The 16,783-nt window shown below is 34.0% G+C and overlaps 1 protein-coding gene across 1 annotated transcript in view; it reads left to right on the top strand.

The window, feature by feature from the left end:
* Nucleotides 1–6,565: 6,565 nt before the first annotated feature.
* Nucleotides 6,566–16,783, top strand: part of LOC127702893 (beta-hexosaminidase subunit beta-like) — a 42,878-nt gene continuing 32,660 nt past the window's right edge. Inside the window, exons 1-2 of the mRNA XM_052207199.1 lie at nt 6,566–6,579; nt 7,690–7,982. Of these exons, the coding sequence (XP_052063159.1) occupies nt 6,566–6,579; nt 7,690–7,982 (307 nt within the window). The remainder of the gene's footprint in view (nt 6,580–7,689; nt 7,983–16,783) is intronic.

The following is a 16,783-nucleotide window of genomic DNA, read 5'->3' as shown; positions in this document are numbered from 1 at the left end:
TTACATTCTTATCAGTATCTATAACATTATCTAATAAATTTTCAAAATGGTCTAGTGATGTGATATGTGCATTTGGAGGTCTTTAAAAACATATAACTAAGAATCTACCCGTTTTTGGTGTAATTTCAACACAAACTGACTCTAATTCAGGTATCTCTAAGTTGCTACGGCGTTTACAATGGAGACTATCTCTAACATAGATCAAAATTACACCTCCGCAGTCAGTTGAATTGTCTTTTCTACAGGATTATGAAAATTTGGCATTACCAAGTCAGTTCTGCCAACATTTACATCCAGTTTTGTTTCAGATACACAAATCATATCACATTCACCTAATTCTGAATAAATCAAATCAGTTTTATAAGAGGGTGGCAAAGGGGGGGTCTGAACACGGAAACACGTGAAATAAAAATCGCAAAAAACGTTGAACGGAAAATGAAAATCGGGAAACACGAAGCACGAGAAATAAAATCGTAAATATTAAGGAAAAAGGTACTAGAAGTTATTACTCAGACGTTCTAAGAGATCATGCAGTCATTATTAATGGACATGAAGACCCTGCGGTCACCTTTTAGCGTCCGCTAGTTGAATTTGATTTGAAAAAAAAAATATTATTCGTAGTAATTTGATGGACTGTATTACATACCATACATATACAATATAATTGCAAAAGCAGAATGGTAACAGTATACATCAAGTTCTATTAGATTACACAAGTTTTACTTTTTAGTCAAATGCGGTACGAGTTCCGACACGAAACACGGAAATAATAAATAAGAGGAAACACGAAGCACGCACATCGAACTAAACACGAGAAAACGAGAAATAAAACGTCAAAACACGAAAACACGTAAAATAAAAAGGCCGAAAACGTTGCACGAAAATAACCCTTTACCACCCTCTTATAACGTAAGGAATTGACATTAATACCAGCTATTTGAATGTTCTGACAGCGGTATCTTGATGAATCTGGTCCAGGATTTTGTTCAATGTCATTATCATGTAGTAAGATTAAGACAATAATCAGAATAAAAATTAAGTTAGAGATATATACAGTTCTGATTCTAAAATAATCATCAATATGGACATTATAAGGTAGGAACAAAATTTCACCCATGATCTTGAATAAATGAGTTAGTACACATACTACAAATTATTTGGATAATGCCCATAACTTGTGATACATTATACATACTGTTTAACAACATAAGTCTACAACCATAACGACTTTGTGCTGGTACTTGAATGGTACTCAACAGAATTAAACATGATTGAAGAGAAAGAGAAAAAGGTGGTTAGTTACTGCATGCATGTAACATGCCAAAAACCAAACATGTTGACGCTCTGCAAGTTGGGTCATGTCTAGAGGTACATGCAGCTCAGGGATAATGAGGAAAAGGATTGTTCATTAAATTGTTGCATTCGAATATTATTGTGTTTTAAGATCTTCGTTAAAAAAAGAAAAACAAAATATGCCAATGGAGTTGTTTTGATTTTAGTATAGAATAACTTTAGACCCAAATGGCGGTATGAAAAGACAGGTAAACCTGGAAATTTCTTATTTTGCCAAAACTAGTATAAAGAGGGATAACTCAATTTATAAAAATGGAAAGGGGAAAAAAGATATCAATTTAACTGTGGAGTCTGACTTAACATATTTAAAAATTATAAGATTAGAATAGCACTAGATATATCATAATAAAAATGTGTGGCTGACATCAACACATCGACGAAACCTCTCGGCTACCAATGGGTTGCAATTTAAAAGTCTAGTTTATATATATAAAAGAACATATGATACACATCGGTACAACGGACACACAGGGCTCGTACCTTTATGTATACATAAAAGACAATCGTATAGTATAAGTTGGTAGCCGCGAGGTTAACATGGTTAATATCAATGAGTTAAAGAGTCATGATAAAGGTATGTAATTGTCGGTTTAGGTTCGAATCCCTGTGTTCACTTTGTTGTCCCTATTCTTTAGTTTTTCTTATTTTGTATGCTACTGTGGATATTTTTGTAATAATAGCGGGTTTTCCCGTTTAATTTTGGATTATTATTGGCTATTTCACATAATTAAAAAGAAAATGATTACATTCAATTTGTCTATTTTTGTTTTATAAATATAAAATTGAAAATGGAAACGGGGAATGTGTCAAAGAGACAACAACCCGACCAAAGAGCAGAAAACAGCCCAAGGCCACCAATGGGTCTTCAACACAGCGATAAAATATGCTTTGATCACTTTGACTACATATCTTTACAAATGTTCATTCACAAATCCCTATGCGAGTAAATCGTGATGTGTCTAGAATTAGGCTTCTTTAGAACTTTTAAAGGCATTGTATTTGAACATTTCCCTGACATAATGAAGTGGTATTTGATGTAAAGGGCTGGGCTTAAATATTTGCTGTAAAATAAAATTGAGTTGTAACTCAAATTTTGAATTATTGATTTTAACTGTAAATAAACAAAAAGATAATTCCTCGCTAAAATATTACATGATTTACATTCATAATCACAATCAAGAAACATTTCTTACCACTTCATAATTTATATTTATATATTGTTTTAACAATTTATCCTTTTTGTCCTCAAAGAATTATGTCAGTGCTATTTCATTCAATCCACTGAAATGACCATTACCTATGTTATACATTCCTTGTATTAACCAAGTTAACAAGTGAATTCTTATTAAGGTTTGAATATTACAATGGTAAAGGATAATTTGTAAGGTCAATCGAAGGTGTGAATATGTTCTAAATTGGTCAGACAATACTTGGTCATGTTTTATGAACGTTTAAAACCCTCGGCTACGCCTTGGGCTTTAAATCTTCATAAAACATGACCAAGTATTGTCTAACCTTTACTAAGAGAATGATAATCCCTTTCTTCATTATTTTCTATTTATGTGATTGATCTAGCTGAAGACATACGTGCTTTTAATGCTGGTGTTGACATTGATGATATAGATATAAGAAGATGTGGTATGAGTGCCAATGAGACAACTCTCCATCCAATATGAATGTTTCAATTTTGCTATATGTTGATGATATTGCACCAGAGTGTTAAACTGTATTCATTCTTGGTGTATGAAATGGAGAATGACTTTAAATGAGACCAAAAGCAAAATTATACATTTTCGTAGCAAAAAGGCTCCGAGATCAAATTTTAATTTTAAATGTGGTGATATGTCTATTAGCTTTGACAATGCGTACAGATATTTAGGATTACATATAAACGAATTTATGGAGCACACATATACGATCCGAGAGATAACAAAATCCGCAAGCCGGGCGCTTTCTGCAGTATACACTAAATTCTTATCATGTGGAGGGATGTCATTTGATGTTTATACAAAACTTGATAAAACTCTTATTGAACCCGTGCTATAACATGGAGCCGGATTATGGGGACACGACAGCTGGAGAGAAGTTCAAACGATTCAGAACAAAGCATAAAGACTCTTTATGGGATGTTCATCAAATGCTTCGAATATAGCGGTTTCAGGTGATATGGGTTTTAAAACAACGAACTCAGCCGAACTTTTAGAAACGTACCGTATATTTTTGAGAGTGCGATATACGTATGACTATAGAATAACACACAAGGTCCATATGTGGGGTATGAATATTTCTCGATCGTGGGACAAGAAATGTTATGAAATAGCACATAAACTTGGTATAAATGATATTATTGATATAAAAAAGAAGATGTGGTATGATTGCCAATGAGACAACTCTCCACAAGAGACCAAATGACACAGAAATTAACAACTATAGGTCACCGTACGGCCTTCAACAATGAGCAAATCCCATATCGCACAGTCAGCTATAAAAGGCCCCGAAATGACAATGTAAAACAATTTAAACGAGAAAACTAACGGCCTAATTTATGTACAAAAAATGAACGAATAACAAATATGTATCACATAAACAAACTACAACCTCCTGACTTGGGACAGGCACATACATACAGAATGTGACGGGGTTAAACATGTTAGCGGGATCCCAACCCTCCCCCTAACCTGGGACAGTGGTGTACCAGTACAACATAAGAACGAACTATAAAAAGCAGTTGAAAGAGGCTTAACTCATCAGATGGATAAACATACAAATACTACAAATACGTGGCTGGGTACTTGTACATCCAAACAACAAAAAGACACTAAGTACAGATCTGAGAGTACTCGCAGTTACTGACAGCTAGTTCAAAGCCACTAACAACTAATAAAAAAAATCAAGCATCTAAGACTAAATTATCAATCCGTACACATCCAACATCCGATGGATTTAGTGTAAAGACGTCATAAACAGTCAGAGAAAAACATGACCTTATGCAATGCCAAGATACAGTTATCGACATATTGTAGATCCATGAATGTGTATATGTATATAACAATAATATTTAGTTTGCTTTTAATTTACTGATAACAAAATCAATATTAGTATCTAGTCAATATTCCAACAGACATAAAATTTATGATATTAAAACAAAATTATGTGAAATTGAAAAACAAGAATGGGTTGAAAAATTGTATCAAGATAGAAATGAACCAAATGGTAACAAGTTACGCAAGTTCATATCTAAAAAAATGTAAATGATAGACAACGTAGACGTATTTTATATAAATTTAGTATTGTGTGTCTACCTTTAGCAATAGAGACAGGTCGTTACACCAAGCCAACAACTCTTCTTAATGACCGAAAATGTAAATATTGTACAGTTGATTGTGTAGAAGATGAAAAACATTTTTTAATGCATTGTGAATTTTATTCAGATCTGCGATATGGTTTATTTTTGAAAGCAAGTGCAATTAACCCGAATTTTTAACGATTTTAATCATGATGACAAATTATTTTTTCTGATGTCACATTACTCTATACAACCCTTTTTAGCAAAATCTTTGTATTTTATGTTTAATCACAGAAAATATTGTGTATAGTATGTTCTTTTATTGTAAAAGCTTTATTCATTCATTTATTCATTTTCAATGAATGTTAGAATAAGTTTGTAATTGAAAGTGTCTCATAAGTCAATTGTGGCTGGTTACCGATATTTCAACTTCGATTTAAATCTGTATTTGTATTTTTATACTTATATTATGATGTATGATATTGTTTTATATTGGTATGTGACACTATAATAAAATATTCTGTCTGTCTGTCTGTCTGTCTGTCTGTCTGTCTTTTAAGAAAGGCTTTTATTTTGAAAAGACATCAACACAATAGTTTAGTATATGTAAGAGAATGATAATCCCTTTCTTCATGATTAAGTACAGCGTTAGCGAGTACTTATCATGAAGAAAGGGATTATCATTCTCTTACAAACTTAGAATATTGTAAAGTTCTTAAGGCTCAAATGATCTCTTGATTGGTTGTATTCAAGAATTAATTTCATTGTCGCATATGTTAACTATCAAGTGTATGTTGTTATGATATGATCAAGTTGCTATCTAGGTAGTCTTTATATGAGACCTGTTCTAGTTTACACTGTCACATATTTTATTTGCATAAACACAAATTGAATTAGACAGACTTACGAAGTATTCTCCATTCAACATATTTAACAATACAATATTAAGGAATATTATTTAAGCCACCTGGAATTTTCATATTTTTCATAACATATAAAAATTGACTAGGTAAAAAATAGCTTGTATGCAAATTTTAACACGGAGCCTTGGATCACACCGATCAGCAAGCTATTAAATGACTAGTGTAAAACAATTCAAACAGGAAAACCAACGGTCTAATCTATATATAAAACGAAAAACGAGAAACACATATGAGCCACATCAACAAACGACAACCACTGAACAACAGGCTCCTGACTTAGGACAGGTGCATACAAATGCAGCGGGTTTAAACGTTTTAACAGGCGCCAACCTTCATCCTAACCTGAAACAGTAGTGTGACATTACAACATAAAAAGACACACTATAAAATATCAATTGAAATGGCTTAAATCGATCAGAATTTTAAAACTTTCACAACCATTTTTTGCTCTTGTATTCTGATAATTTTCATCGATTCAAGGATTTGTATAGAGAGAAACACCTAAAGAAAAATTGTAAGAATCTAAACAGACTCGTAGATTGATTATATTTTAAACATTTGAAAGGATGAAACGTTGGACATGTTTATATAAATTAAGCATTATTCATTCAAACCATAAAAATCTTTTATTTTATTCATCTGATATATACGTTTTCCTTTTGTCTTCTTTTTTTTTTTTTTTTTTTTTTGAGAACTCGCTAACGCTGTACTTAATCATGAAGAAAGGGATTATCATTCTCTTACAAACTTAGAATATTGTAAAGTTCTTAAGGCTCAACATTTTGTAGGCATTCATTTCTGAAACTTAAAGCCGGTTAAAATTTGTTTTATGATTGCTTAATAGCTGAAAATTTGATAAATACTACAATTATAGATTATTACATGGTATTTCCACATTGGCCGTGGTATCAGCCCGAGACTCCCATATCAAGCCAGAGGATGTAGCCCGAGACTCCCATATCAAGCCAGAGGATGTAGCCCGAGTGCTGATATCAGGTCCAATATGGAAAATTCCATGTAATAATCTATTTATCGTATATTTGTTTGTTGTTTTTGATTGACAGGCTTTCCGGAAGTTGAATTCGGGGGCTCAATATACATGGGTATTTATGGACAAATATCGATATTGGCCCAGAGCACAAAAATAACCGTCTCCGACTTCCGGCTATTATTGGACATGCAAAAACGTTTATTTTAAACATATTTTATTTGCTTAAGATGCAAAAGGGATGCGACATAAGTTAAAATCAAACTCATAAAGTCTTCTCTCATGAACAATTTATAAAAATAGAATATTTACAAAGCATGCATGCAAATAATACAATACATCATATATACTGAATATGTAAAAAAAAAGATGATGAGTGATGATGTGAATGGTTGTACACAATCTACATATGATTATATGCACTTTATTGTTCTATATCATACAATTAGAAACCTTTTTGCAAAAACGTACATATAAGTACAAAATTTGTGCTAATGAAAAAATATAAGTAATAATTTTGAAATCACACCAGAATTTTTCCAGTCTTAATATTCTTATTCGCACTCAGAGTCAGGTCGGATTCATACACACATATTGTTAATCTTAAATTCGTTTTTTTTTTAATTGTCACAATTCATGTAACCGTATGTTTATTATTTTCCTTTTTATAAATTTTTACAAACCAAGACTTGAAATTCATAATAGAAATCTATCAGTTTTGATCCATACAAAGTTCAATAACAAAATAAGTTTTTCATAATTCAGTTGACTTAACTTTTGTATTTGATCTTTCTAATAATGACGTTACGCCCATATACGCACAGAAATGTCAGTTTAAATATTGATTATAAGAACGATAATAAAATGTAAATATAAAAAAAAAAAAAAAAAAAAAAAAAAAAAAATATTCTAGTGACAGATGTTGCTTATCTGCACTCTTCATTATTTTCAAACACTACTTCGACATCACCTGTTTTACATGTAGACATGTATTTCAGTTATTTGGGAATCTTTTTATCGTTTTCTTTGATAGAATCACAGCATCAATTTCATAAAAGGAAAGTAAATTTACTGTCGAATTCACGATATCAGCTTTATAAAAGGAAAGAAAATTTATCTATTTCGTTTTTGAAAGGAAGGTATGAGGTGCGGTTTAAAACTTCGCCAGACTTTAGGATAAAAAGAGCCCCGAATTCTACCATCGGAGAACCTTGGCCTTTACCACAGTTGTATAATGTTAAATACGATAACGTTTTTAAAATAAATGAAAGTTTGAGCATTCACATCAGGAATTACAGTTGTGATATATTACAAAAAGCAATAGACCGATTCAAAGTTAATATATTTGAATTTTCTTTAGAAGAATACTATACTAACTTTTTACATATTGAAGCATCAGGATTTCAAAACTTAAATAAAAAGTATCATCAAGGTATTTATACTGAAGGTTTGAGTCTGACACATTTAGAAATTGACGTATCTTCGAGGTGCACCAAGTATCCTTCTCTACAATCAAGAGAATCATGTAAGTATTAATTACAATACGATAGGTAAATAAATTAAGATCTATAATGAATGTATGTGTCCCTTTTTCTGTTGTTTATTTCATCTTGTATGTAGAGAAAGATAAGTTTGTTCATATGTACCTTTAGCTCGATTATATTTCTATTTTGTTTTGATAATTTTATGGTATTAAAAATATAGTCCAGTAAGGTCGGTGTAACATAATTCATAGGAATAATGAAAGCAGAATGTATATATTCACAGGCTAGACCATATAGGGACGTAACATTCTATCAGACAGTGTCCGGTCAATCAAGGGACGTAAAATTCTATCAGAGGGTGTCGGGTCCATAAAGGGACGTAACATTCTATCAGAGGGTGTCTGGTTCATGACGAGACGTAACATTCTATCAGAGGGTGTCAGGTCCATAAGGGGACGTAACATTCTATCAGAGGGTGTCTGGTCCATCAAGGGACGTAAAAGAGGGTGTATGGTCAATCAAGGGACGTAACATTCTATCAGAGCGTGTCTGGTCCATAAAGGGACGTAACATTCTATCAGAGGGTGTCTGGTCCATCAAGGGACGTTATATTCTATCAGAGGGTGTCTGGTCCATAAAGGGGCCTAACATTCTATCAGAGGGTGTTTGGTCCATAAAGGGACGTAACATTCTATCAGAGGGAGTCTGGTCAATCAAGGGACGTAAAATTCTATCAGAGGGTGTCAGGTCCATAAAGGGATGTAACATTCTATTAGAGTGTGTCTGGTTCATGACGAGACGTAACATTCTATCAGAGGAAGTCTGGTCCATCAAGGGACGTAATATTCTATCAGAGGGTGTCTGGTCCATAAAGGGATGTAACATTCTATTAGAGTGTGTCTGGTTCATGACGAGACGTAACATTCTATCAGAGGAAGTCTGGTCCATCAAGGGACGTAATATTCTATCAGAGGGTGTCTGGTCCATAAAGGGACGTAACATTCTATCAGAGGGTGTCTGGTTCATGACGAGACGTAACATTCTATCAGAGGGTGTCTGGTCCATAAAGGGACGTAACATTCTATCAGAGGGTGTCTGGTCCATAAAGAGACGTAACATTCTATCAGAGGGTGTCTGGTTCATGACGAGACGTAACATTCTATCAGAGGATGTCTGGTCCATAAAGAGACGTAACATTCTATCATAAGGGAGGGTGGTCTATTAAGGGACGTAACATTCTATCATAAGGGAGGGTGGTCTATTAAAGGACGTAACATTCTATCAGAAGGGACGTTACATTCCATCAGAGGTAGTTTTGTCCATAAAGGGACGTAACATTCTATCAGAGGGTGTCTGGTCCATGAAGGGACGTAACATTCTATCAGAGGGTGTCAGGTCCATCAAGGGACGTAATATTCTATCAGAGGGTGTCTGGTCCATAAAGGGATGTAAAATTCTATCAGAGGGTGTCTGGTCCATAAAGGGACGTAACATTCTATCAGAGGATGTCTGGTCCATAAAGGGACCTAACATTCTATCAGAGGGTGTCTGGTCAATCAAGGGACGTAAAATTCTATCAGAGGGTGTCAGGTCCATAAAGGGATGTAACATTCTATTAGAGTGTGTCTGGTTCATGACGAGACGTAACATTCTATCAGAGGGTGTCTGGTTCATGAAGGGACGTAACATTCTATCAGAGGGTGTCTGGTTCATGACGAGACGTAACATTCTATCAGAGGGTGTCTGGTTCATGAAGGGACGTAACATTCTATCAGAGGGTGTCTGGTCCATCAAGGGACGTAATATTCTATCAGAGGGTGTCTGGTCCATCAATGGACGTAACATTCTATCAGAGGGTGTTAGGTCCATTAAGGGACGTAAAATTTTATCAGAGTGTTTTGACACTGAATTATTTCCAGTGTAAATTAGTAATACAATACATAGAGAACATAAAATTGCTTTTTTAATATCACACCCGTATTAACCATAGACACCATTTTAAAAACGAGAGCACTGATCAAGGCAGAAGATACCCATTTCCGATGGTACCCTCGATTATATGAATAGGTTCAAGTCTCTTCGTTTGAGGGGTACGACTTCCCTACAATTTGCATCCGTATTCTGTGTGGGATGTATAAATGCGTAGCAACGTCCGGTCGGAATGGGGTCGTTAAATGCCCAGTGAAGGAGAAGTGCTGAGTTCTCTTCAATTCAGTAAGGTACAATTGTAACGACTCCTAGAAGGATTCTTACGGTTGTCTTTTGCAAGAGGTTATTTTAGCCCTTATCCATTATGTTCCAACTAGTTCTTTGCATCGGCACTAAACACAATTATTTAAAAACCAGTTGTTGGCATGACACGGGTTATGTTCTTCTCATATATGTTATGATGGTATGATACTAAACCCCTAACGGGAAGGATTGTGCCTGATATTCATATGATGAAGACATAATCTTTCAATCAGTTTAATTGAAGTCTGGAGCTGGCATGTCAGTTAACTGCTAGTAATCTGTTGTTATTTATGTATTATTGTCATTTTGTTTATTTTCTTTGGTTACATCTTCTGACATCAGACTCGGACTTCTCTTGAACTGAATTTTAATGTGCGTATTGTTATGCGTTTACTTTTCTACATTGGCTAGAGGTATAGGGGGAGGGTTGAGATCTCATAAACATGTTTAACCCCGCCGCATTTTTGCGCCTGTCCCAAGTCAGGAGCCTCTAGCCTTTGTTAGTCTTGTATTATTTTTAATTTTAGTTTCTTGTGTACAATTTGGAGTTTAGTATGGCGTTTATTATCACTGAACTAGTATATATATTTGTTTAGGGGCCAGCTGAAGGACGCCTCCGGGTGCGGTAATTTCTCGCTGCATTGAAGACCTGTTGGTGACCTTCTGCTGTTGTCTGTTCTATGGCCGGGTTGTTGTCTCTTTGACACATTCCCCATTTCCATTCTCAATTTTAGTTCGCTATTTACGTTTCTGTAGTGACGTTTTGGATTTCAGTGAGCGTAATATATGTATTACTGGTAAATTATCAAGTCAGGGATCTCGTTACCACAAATTACTTAAAATCTTTACTAAATTCTTCCATAGAAACAAAGATTTGGTTTGCAAGTTTGGCTGTACCTGTAGAAAACTTATTTCAAACGGAATAGCACATCAATCCTTTAAATAAACTTATTCTATAAGGTTACCAATTCAACACTGTTATTAAATCTTTGAATATTGTTTTTATTGGTATTAATATTGATTTTGTTATCAGTAAATCAAAACCATTCTAAATATTATTGTTATACAAATATGCACTTTCACACTACTGCAATATGTCAATAACTATTTTGACATTGTACAATATCATGTTTTTCTCTGACTGTTAATGACGTCTTTGCAGTAAATCCATTGGATATTGGATGTGTACTGATTAATATTTTAGTCTTAGATACATGATTTTGTTATTAGTTGTTATTGGCTTTGAACTAGCTGTCAGTAACTGCGATTTCTCTCAGTTCTGTACTTAATGTCTTTTTTGTTATAAGGGATGTATAAATACCCTGCCACGACCGGACTGTTTGGTTGACCGTTATGGAATAACCGTTTCACAGATGATATCGGATATGTTCCTTATGTCGTAACTACAATACCCTCCCTTTTCACGAATGTGACTTACCGTATTAGACTATTTACCGGATTTGTAATAACATAAGCAACATGACGGGTGCCACATGTGGAGCAGGATCTGCTTACCCTTCCGAAGCACCTGAGATCACCCCCAATTTTTGGTGGGGTTCCTATTGCTTAGTCTTTTGTTTTCTATGTTGTGTCATCTGTACTATTATTTGTCTGTTTGTCTTTTTATTTTTGGCCATGGCGTTGTCAGTTAGTTTTCGATCTATGAGTTTGACTGTCCCTCTGGTATCTTTCGTCCCTCTTTTAGTGGATGTTTTTCTGCTTTGCATCGCTCTGATGTGCTGTAACACCACTAACCGAAGTTAGGGGAGGGTTGAGGGCCCACAAACAAGTTTGACCCCGCATTCTTTATGTGCCTGTCCTTGAGTGCTTGTTAGTTACTTTACGTGCAGTGGCAATCGGTGTATGTACATCATGTAATTCTATCTTTTTGTAAGTTCTTTACTAATTTCCATTCTCATCGTGAAAAAGACATTTTTTCCACAAAAAAAAATTTTAATTTTATTAGGCTTCTTTATTAATGCAGAAAGCAATCGTATTTGTTTGTTTTGTTTTTTATTTTGTTTTTTAGAAACTAGTATTTTCATTTTCCCAAACATCAGAAAAATTCACAAATTTGATAGTAATGATAATTAAATATTTGAAGCGAATCGTTCATGTAACTGATGATCAACTTTTATTAACATCATACAGTAAAGACTAACTTGCGTTTTAGTTATGCATCAAGAATCCCATAGAAGACACCTTGGAGCCTGTATACAAACGGGGAACATTTATAATTCCGATAATACAGCTTTATTAACAGCTTTTGAATTAACTCCGTGTAGATTTTTTGCAAAGTAGATTAAAAGTTTTATTTATTATATTGACAAATATTCTGATTCAATATGTTGTTGTTCTTTACAATATTTAGTAAAAAATAGAAATAAAGCATGATTGGACTAACACAAAAATAAGAAAATTTTATACAATGAAAAAACTTCTGTCTTATCACCATTTTCGTTATACAAAACAATGATTTTAATGTATTTCTAATAAGGAGATTTACAGCATTGGTGAAAATTCCAGATGGCTTGAATAATATTTCTAAATATTTGTATTCTGCGCAAAGTTGAATTAATTCCGCTTTTTTTAAATACCATCGCCTTTGTCTTGTCATCAAGATTGTTTGTTAATTTCCATTCCCCTCAGTATCCGTTTACTTGTTTTTGAATTTTTGCCAGATATTCTTTACTTTTATCAATGAAGTGCCAATAAAATATTTGCCGGCTAATCCCTACTCTTCTTTTCATAATTTTATTACATATAGTTTTAAAAGCCATGTTTCACAATCTTATAAAATCCTCGTTATTTTTTCATAGTTTTTGATAGAAAAAAAGGTGTCAATGTTAAAAGTATGAAAAATCTAGAGAGAATCATTTCTCGTAAAATTTTCAATTGATTATCTATACTACTAAAGGAAGAGACCGATTTCATTCAGCCGCAACTCCTCTGAAACCATACAAAGTCGGAAATATTTGTGATATGACGTATAAATGTAGTTTTTCGTACTTCCTAAATTTGTCTTTGAAACAATCTTTTTTCCACAGAAAACGCAAATTTTTGAGAAAATATCCAAATTCGGAGACCGTTATCGATCCGTGTCTTATACGCTTTCGCGCTGCTCAGTCGACATACTGCCCGCGAAATCTATAATACTTAAATAACGAGGTCGTGAACTTCGTCATTATACAGGAATTATTTAACACTACTAAATTCAATCTTTGTCACATGAATTTTCCGGTTGTAATAAGAAAATCAAGACGGGTTCAAACAGAAAGATTTTGATAGCAGAGAAAACTATGCACCTTATAATCAGCACGACTTTTATCAGAAGACTGAATACGAATACTAAAATTCCAGGCTTAAAATAAGGCGTAGGTACTTTAATTTAGTCACGGATCCGCGATGTCGCGGGTGTTTTCTAGTATCTCAAAAACAAGGACACTGACCTGTCATTTTTTCCGTTATTTATATACTATCAATTTATAACAGTCTTTTAAGAAGCTTGGTATTTTGAATCTGAAGAGCGAACATCCTTATAATCAAAATTGGTGCAGAAAAAGGAATTGCAATGTGTAACGAGCGATCAATGGATCCGTACCTGAATAAATCGGGATTTCAAGTGCTTAACTAAAAATTGTACCACAACCTGTTGTCCTATTTAAATCAATTAACACACCCTTAAATGAATTCACAATGCACATAAATCAAAATGCAAGGTGAAGTACCTCATTCACAATGCATAAACACAATGTTTCATAACAGAATATATATACACAATGTCACTATGCAATCACTATGCAACAAGTATCAGGCCTAATTATTCAATGTCACTAATGGATCACTATGCAACATGCATCAGGCCTTTTTTAAACAATGTCACCAACAGATTACTATGCAACATGCATCAGGTAAGTATCACACAAAACGAATGAACACAATAACACATATATACAACATCTATTAACAATATCCACCAATTTGTAATCTCACCTTGTGAATGTTCAATTAACCACAATAACACAATGACACCATGACACAATAACACTTGCACAAATCTTTCAATGCACAAGAAATTTATATGAACACAGCTCAACTCACACACTAATTATCACTATGAATCCAAACGAAATGAATATTCTCCAAACTGGAAAGATTAAACACAGTGCACTTTCACTTATACACTTCTAGGAAGAATTCCCCCTTCCACAATATAACAACTTGCAACACTAGCAAGCATACACCTTGTACTTTCACTGTACAATAACTTATTATATAAGTTTCACTTTATATCACAATCACTATTGCAAATATTCACATATAAATCCAAACACTATGTATATCCTTTGGAATCACTAAATTCACTCTACTTACCAGTTTGAATTTAATCCGTGAAGTTTATCTTTCAATGGCCAACACAAAACTGACGGCGTTTCACTGTTTTGAGCTGATTTATATACTATCGTCTGGATCAGTCCATTATACTTAAATGGGGTGGTAACTTAAAATCAAGCACAAACCAACTGTATGGGTGTTTTTAAGTGACAGATGGTGTTCCAATCATGGAGAAACTTATATACATATAGAAACACAATCAATAAAAAGGACAACTGGTATTTTACAGCAAAATTAGTGAACTTAGACCAATTTCCGTTACACTACCAACGCCTCAAAAATCATGCGTCCCGCATGATGTAAATTCTTCACTATCCATTGATACAACCAGTACTAGTACTACACACAATTTTCAATAAATGTTTAGACCTAATTTCCAGATGCAAAAGCATATCAGACTTTTGATTACCACTGGGAAATATATTGCAAAAATAGGTTTGAAATAATTTAGCCTCTGCAGCGGCAACAAGGCCTACTCTGCAGGAGGGGTCTTTTACATGCACAGGTTGTGGTATTTTCCTGTACATGGGACCTCGGATTTAACGTCCCTATCCGAAGGACACAATGTGATTAAAACACAAAAACATGGCAGAATTATACGATTTATTTTCAGTCATCTCTTTCGACTGAATTAAAATAAACACAAAGTAGCAACACAATCATACAATTAAACAAAGTCAAATTAAACTAGTCCATGACATCACAAATTGTTCGTTATTCACCTAGGAACCTTTTTTTCAACAACCTTCACTTGCTTGCCATCTTTCCAATACTTTGTAATTGTCTTCACATATGCAGTCTTCATATTATCCAAATTACAATTACATTGACATCTGTGAGGCATTTTATACAATTCCACGGTCGCTGTATTCATACTGGTTATCCCAGGCATTGTCTTTATCAGTTTTTTTTGAGATCCTGTACTGTAGTTGTTTTCCTTTTTTTTTTTGGTGCAATTATAGGCAAGGGATCCGTTTTTTTCCTGAAAATTCTTCCTTTATTCACACTCTCATTTATTTCTTGCACAGGCTTCTTTGGCTGACTAACAATAAGTTAATTCATCATCATCCATCATCCATCATCCATCCTCCATCCTCCATCATCATCATCATCATCATCATCATCATCATCATCATCATCATCATCATCATCATCATCATCATCATCATCATCATCATCATCATCATCATCACTGGAGATGTCGTCATAATCTGTAAACACACCACACTCTCCGAGTTGTCCAACTTCACTGCATCTTCTAAAACTTCTCCCTCTTCAGGTTCTGTGATTATGTTTGTCTTGTTTGTGTTAACGTTTTGAACTGATGGCTCACCTGAAGATACAGATTTCTTATTGTTGTGTTCGTTTATACTTTTATCCCCAGAGATTGATTTTGTTATTGGCTTTTGCTTTTTGGTTGTCCTATCAACAATATCACTCTCCACTTCTGCTTCAGTGTCCTCAGATTCATCTTTATCATCCGTACTGCAATGAACCTTCTTAAAGTGCCTGTTCAGATTTGTTCTCTTGTTTGTGTTATAAAAGCATAACTCACAAAAGAGCATCGAATCCAATAAATGGCGGTTTCTATCTTTCTTATTTCCAAATTCAAGAGGACAGAATGGACATTGAAATTTTTCATCTTGTGTAAAAACAACCTTCCTCGGTGTTTTCTTGGTATTTGGCATGATGCCCTTCTGAAAATACAGATTTAAGAACACAATATTAATCTTCAGAATAAACTATAAAAAAACACCAATTATATACAATTTTATGTACATCATGAAAAACAAAATTTTATATACACGTAAGATACACCTGAACGCCTATTCAACACAGTAATCCTTCATCCATACAGGTTTACAACGCCTTCTCTTTTCAGGCTCATGACTACTTTTTTCCAAACACTTTGTTCCTGAGTCATTTGTCACAATCTGTTCTTCGTTTTGCAGGTTCCCCCCAACCTTCCGTACTACATACATCGTTAACAGGTTCTCGTTCCTGCACGTTCTGTCTTTCTATCGCTTCGTCTCGGAGCCTTTGCATATTCTTCTTGTGGATCCTATCAACATGAATAACCTGCTCTTTTCCATTATAAGCACAGTTGACTCTGTATGTAACT

This window comes from Mytilus californianus, unplaced genomic scaffold, assembly GCF_021869535.1.
Source record: "Mytilus californianus isolate M0D057914Y unplaced genomic scaffold, xbMytCali1.0.p SCAF_5, whole genome shotgun sequence".
Lineage (NCBI taxonomy): Eukaryota > Metazoa > Mollusca > Bivalvia > Mytilida > Mytilidae > Mytilus > Mytilus californianus.
The sequence above is the reverse complement of the archived record's forward strand: the minus strand, read 5'-3'. Positions and strand labels throughout refer to the sequence as shown.